The 6,000-nt window shown below is 47.5% G+C and overlaps 1 protein-coding gene across 1 annotated transcript in view; it reads right to left on the reverse strand.

Moving 5' to 3' along the window:
• frya (furry homolog a (Drosophila)) overlaps positions 1 to 5,769 on the reverse strand; it is a 42,035-nt gene extending 36,266 nt beyond the window's left edge. Inside the window, exon 1 of the mRNA XM_067246995.1 lies at positions 5,481 to 5,769. Within this exon, the coding sequence (XP_067103096.1) occupies positions 5,481 to 5,661 (181 nt within the window). The 5' untranslated portion in view covers positions 5,662 to 5,769. The remainder of the gene's footprint in view (positions 1 to 5,480) is intronic.
• Between the last annotated feature and the right edge of the window lie 231 nt (positions 5,770 to 6,000).

The following is a 6,000-nucleotide window of genomic DNA, read 5'->3' on the forward strand; positions in this document are numbered from 1 at the left end:
CCAAACTCTCTGAGCATGGTGGTGTTCCCTAGAGGACAATACAGCCAAGATAACAACGCATCTCTCTCTCTCTCTCTCTCTCTCTCTCTCTCTCTCTCTCTCTCTCTCTCTCTCTCTCTCTCTCTCTCTCTCTCTCTCTCTCTCTCTCTCTCTCTCTCTCTCTCTCTTTCTCTCTTTCTCTTTCTCTCTCTCTCTCTCTCTTTCTCTCTCTCACTCTCTCTCTCTCTCTCTCTCTTTCTCTCTTTCTCTCTCTCTCTCTCTCTCTCTCTCTCTCTCTCTCTCTCTCTCTCTCTCTCTCTCTCTCTCTCTCTCTCACACACACACACAAAAACACACACACACATACCCCCGTTCCCCATACACATATACAGTGGTTGTGTGTGCATAATAAGATCATGAGACTGTTTTAAGCAGTCTTGTGAGGGGTGGCCTGATACCCAGGTACTGGCAGACCATCAAAATGTTAACAAAGACAGCAGCAAATGTGAATGAAATGTGACGAAAAGGTGCTGTGGGAAACCCTCACAGGAACCAACTAGGCCATCAGGATGTGAGGGCAAAGAGAGAGAAGGGGACAACAACATTCTATTACCGACTCACATTATGACAAGCCTCAAGTTCTAGGTTAAAATGTCTCAAAATACATTTGGATGATGAGATAGTGTGCTGAGTGCAGAGGGACTGATTAAAGCAGATTAAAACAGCAGTCTCCAGCTACTGAACAACAGTCCTGTTTTAGCAGTCTGACATCATGCTGGAAACTGCTGCTTGCTGTGGGAGAGAGTGCAGACCATTGATGCAAACCCCTTCTGAAACAGGTCTGTGGGTGTGACAGGTAGAAGTCAGACTGTGCAGCTCTTTCTGCAGCCTCTCCTTTACCCGGGAGTAAGGTAGACTGTTAGGATTCAAGAGAAACTAGTCGTGAATACTTTTTAATGTGTTCATTTAGCCGGCACACAAAGCGATGTACGGGGGGGAGGGGTTGATGTACTGATGTTTCTTCTCAGTTTACATCCCAGTCCACAAGCTTTCCTTGCAGCTGCTCATGCTCTCTGATTGGCTAGGAGAGGGCCATCCTCAGGCCATGATTGGTGGAGTGAGGCAGTCAGAAAAGGAAAACAAGATGCGATGCCTTGCTAAGACTGCGCTATCCCACACCAAGCTGGACACGGAGCAGAAACAAGCCCCTGAAGGATCTTTCCCTGCATGCACCTTGGCCTCACCACACACTATCAGGACGATCAGCCGTGCAGGCTGGGCTTTCAACCCTCGCCCCGTACAGAGCATGACAATGTCAACCCTCAGCTGTCCATTCCCAAACACACAGCTATTGGCTGTTCTCTGAGATCCCACATTTAAACAGCAGTTAAAGAGCTGTCACGAAGCTACCACTGTCACTTTGTTGTCATCTCTGATTCACTGCATTGTGACTTGTTTACAAACATGCTGTATTCTGGGAGGAGAATAATGAGGTTGAATAATCAATGACTCAAGGTGAAAGCATAGCCAAGTGGTGACATCTCATTATCTTACAAGGGAGGACTACCAATATAAAGATATTACACAGTGGCATGTAAAGTATTATAACCATTATGAGAAAATTGTACACTGTCACATTATTGTGACTGCAGTATTTGCTCGTGTCCTCTCCTGAACACCCCCAACGCTTCAGATGATGCTACAACTTGCAACACTAAGCTTTCCAAACTTACATAAAGCAGAGTTATGACGTCACATAAAGTATTCCATCTATAAAGCCTTTCTGGGAGTGGAAGTCAGAGAGATTGAGCTGGACAGCACAGTACATGCAACCAAGCTGAACCTCCTCTAATCCTATTACAGTGACCCAGCACGTAATGGGAGCTATTTAGAATCTATGACAAACCCATATAAAGAGAAAGCAGTAGAACCACACCAGACCACGCTGGAGGCATGTGTATGAGCAGCAGGAGGACCTTGGTAACGGTCCTCCCTCCTCTAAGACTGCAGTCGAAGTAGCCGGATGAGGTAAGGTAAACAGTAAACAAGCACATGTCTTGAGTACTCACTGCCACTCCAGGATTTCAGCAAAGACTTGATGCTGATCTCAAAGAAGCCCGAGTCTTGTTGGCTGGCCATGGCTGCGGCTGACTGGGACTACCTCTGGTTGTGGTGCTCCCGGAGCAGAACCGAGCCAGCAGCTGACCTGGGACCAGCAGGTAGAGCTGCTGTCACCTCGCTATGATGCGCACTCTGCTGTGTGGCCGTGCTGATGAGGACGAGGGAAAACACAGACACTGCTCGACCCCTCCTCCTCCCTCTGTGTCCCTGGCTGTCAGCTCTCCCTCCCTCTCTCTCCCTCCCTCTCTCTCCCTCCCTCTCCCTCTCTTTCCCTCTCTCGCTTTCTCTCCGCACTCTCCCGCTGCCTCTCTGTTGCTCTAAAGCCGTGGAAGGCAGTGGGCGGCGACACAAGCTGCCTTTAAATAACTACGTGGAGACTGGAAGTACAGGAAGCAATCCTCTTAGTGAGAAGCGGTTAATAATAACTGCTGTCTGTCTGTGTGCAGGGCTCCTCTGTATTGGAGCCTGACTCTGACTAGGAGCATCTCTGGCGAGATGAGCAGCCACCTCGGAGCCCGGGGGAGGAGGAGCGGGGCAGGGTGGACCGGAGCTCACAGCAAGAGCAGCCGGGAGCAGATGAGAAGAGGGAGAAACCTCTGATCTGTTGATCTCCGTGTCCCTGAGATTAAACAGTTTTCCCAGAATGTGTAGATGGGATCGGTCAGACAGAGCGGCACACCGGTTTGGAATTGATTTTGTTGCCAGCAGGAAATTTGTGCTGTGTCACTTGGAGAAATGCTTTGTGTCAAGGGACTCAATAGCATTGAGGGAGGTTTCCACCCTGTGTCTGTCTTGTTTTTGTTGTGCAGAAGGGCATCACCTGATTTGTGAGGTTCAATATGGGAAAACAGGCAAATGTATTAATCAATTAAAGCGAGGGAGAGGGAGAGAAACAGAAAGAATGAGACACACTGACCGACAAACAGAAAGGCTGGTGGATGAGAGAACAGTGGGAGAGGGATGACTACACAGAAGGCATGTGAAAGGTAACCTTGTGTCAAAGTCTGACAAATGTAATAAAGGCTGAAATGAGTGACCTAGGAGAGCATGTCTGTGTGAGCAGAGATGAGGCTCAGAGGGACTAGAACACCACTGAGCCTCTCTACAGAGACACAGCATCCAATCACGGCCCATGGAACAGTTCCCCACAACATACACAACTCACACACCAACAGCAAACACAGCACACACACCAACTCGCACACAGAAAGGTTGCACATTAGACACCTTTTACGGTTGTTTTAAAGGAGGGAGAGGATCTTGAAAATCAGTTCCAACATATGGAGAATGTGATCCAAACCAGCAAGAAAACACAAGGCCTACGTTTGTATGTGAATTCCACCCCCCCCCCCCCCCCCCGAAAACACAAGTGTTTTGTTTTTGCGGTGAAAAAAACATGCCATTTCAAGCATGCGCAGGAATGAAACACACCTTCAAATCCCCTCTCTTCTATGCAAATCCCCTCAGGTCCTCTGTCAGTCCATCTACCCATGGCCACTTGACCTTCATTACATAATGTTGTTCCACATGCTGGTCATGCCCTACCAGAGGACAGGGCATCAGTATTCCAAGCAGCACAGTCGGGCTGCTTTAATGGTGTCAATGTGATTGCCTTTACATTCATTGTGACAATGATGGAGTGGTGATGTAGGAATGGCACAGCTTTCACTACTCTGGTGGCAAAGCTGAACATTTACGTGAATGTACTTGGCACAACAAGCCCATCCACATAATGCTGAAAGCACACTGGTACCCAGTGTGGCCGTGCTGCTTCTTTGAACAAGGACGTCACAAACTGCGCAAACACAAATTTGCTAAGCAAATCAACAGGGTAGCTTTACATGTTGCCACACCATGACAGAATGCGTTTAATATGCAAGGTTCGGCATCAGTTCTGCTGAAATAACATTAGCAGCCATATTAATCTGTTTCAATATGCCCAATCTTGGAGTGACCTGCTGCAGGGGCGGCTCTATGGGCCAGATGATTATGTGATTCCCCAGTGGAACAGTTTCACAGAGAAAGAGAGAAAGAGGGGGGGGGGGGCATTAAACAGGAAAGGGCTTAAGTGGAGCCTGAGAGACTGAAACACACAGACCTATTAGAGGAGCTCAATGTGTTCACATTACTAAGCAAATGCAACTCATTGCTCAATAAACATGTAGCCAATGCACTTAATTTAACTAAAAACTTTACATACCATTATATCTCTTCCACTGTGACATCTCTAATGTAGAGCTTCCACTTTTCCCTTTGCATAGCAGAATGGACGTTCGTTTCCTACCCTGACGAGCTGTTCTGCCTCTTTAACTCTGGCTATTTCCGAAGGAGTGACAGCTTGTTTTAATGGGTCTGCCCATCAGGCAGGCGCTGGAGAACACCCCTACCTTCCATCACCCACGGGATGCCTGTTACATGTTTACAATCAAACATCACAACACAAGTCTGACCCTCTGTCAATCTGCCTCAGGGAACCAAATACAGTGTTTACAACGTGGCACCTCGCCTGACGACGAGCAGGGGCCAAGCTAATATCAGCTTGCTTCAGGGCTAGCTGTAGGAGACGGACAGGTTGATCGAGAATATGTGATAGTAGGAACAGTGACGTTGAGGTGCCTGCAAGACCTGACAACAGCACATTCTTCTGAATCATCATGTCAGCTAGTTCACATATTATACTTATAAGAAGCTCTGATGAAGCGCTGCCCCAGCACAGCTAGGCTGAGACAGACAGCCTTAATTACTTAAGGGGAGGTAAACATTGTTTATGACCAGGCTTGAGTGGGAGAGGGAGAGGGCCCATTAAGTGCTTATTAAAAGTATTTTCAAGCTCTGATGGAGGTGAGGAATGTGAGGCATGTCTGCCCAGTTCAACCATCCCTGTGGTATCAGACTTCTACCTCTGTCTTGGTCTCTCTCCCCTGCCCTGCATGGCCTCTTTCACTCACTGTATCTCTCTCCTGGCCTGGCCTCTTTCACTCTCTCTCTTTCTCCTGACATTCACCTCTACTGAATCCAACATTCAGTAGAGGTGCATATCCAGTTCGCAAAAATCTGGACAAAAAATACACAGCAGCATCTGAGCGTTCAAGTTACCATTATTAGATTATCTCCACTGACAAACCCACTTTTTAATGAGAGTCCCTAAGAAACACTTAAATAGATTCTTGAGGTGACCATGAGAAATATTTGAAAAGAGTGAGGTATTTCACAGAAGCATGGCAGTAGTAGTTGAAATGTGTCCATTTCATATGTTACTGTGCATTTCATACGGACACATTTTTGGGGTGAATACAAATCCCATTAAATCTAAATCAAACAGCAGATACAACTCAAACACTTGGACATTACTCACAGCGTAAGGTATCTACTGTACCTACTTTCAAGAATTGTGGGTCTCTTCTTGTGGCGCATCTTTTTGAATTTCCCTCGGAAGTCCCTGGATGGGAAGAGGTCCAGAGGTAAGCTGGCGATGCGCCCCAGGACCACCTCATCCTGCCCCTCAGAACAACCCGTCTCTCTCTCCACTATGTCTCTCAGAATACTCTCATCCAAAGACATGGCTGGATGGTGAGGAGCCCACAGCTCCGAAGTTCAGCACAGAAGTTCAAGCCTTCTTCTGAGGCAACATTTAAAGTGCAGGTTTTTCTATTTTTTCCCTTCCTTTCCTCCTCCCAAGTCCTCAGTTTTTTTGTTCTCACCCTGCCTCTGAGGCGATGTCTACAGAGGACATACAGCAGCTAGCTCCAGTACATTCGTATGGTTTATCTCCTGCACTTGTCAGGGCAGTTTTGCAAGTTACAGTACCAAGCGTGAATGGGGCAGGTGTAGGATTACCAGGCAGCCCCTCCTCTTACCAGAGCAGAGGACAGAGGGAGAGAGAGAGGGGCAGAACACTAC

The sequence above is a fragment of the Osmerus mordax genome, chromosome 11, assembly GCF_038355195.1.
Source record: "Osmerus mordax isolate fOsmMor3 chromosome 11, fOsmMor3.pri, whole genome shotgun sequence".
NCBI classification, from domain to species: Eukaryota; Metazoa; Chordata; class Actinopteri; order Osmeriformes; family Osmeridae; genus Osmerus; species Osmerus mordax.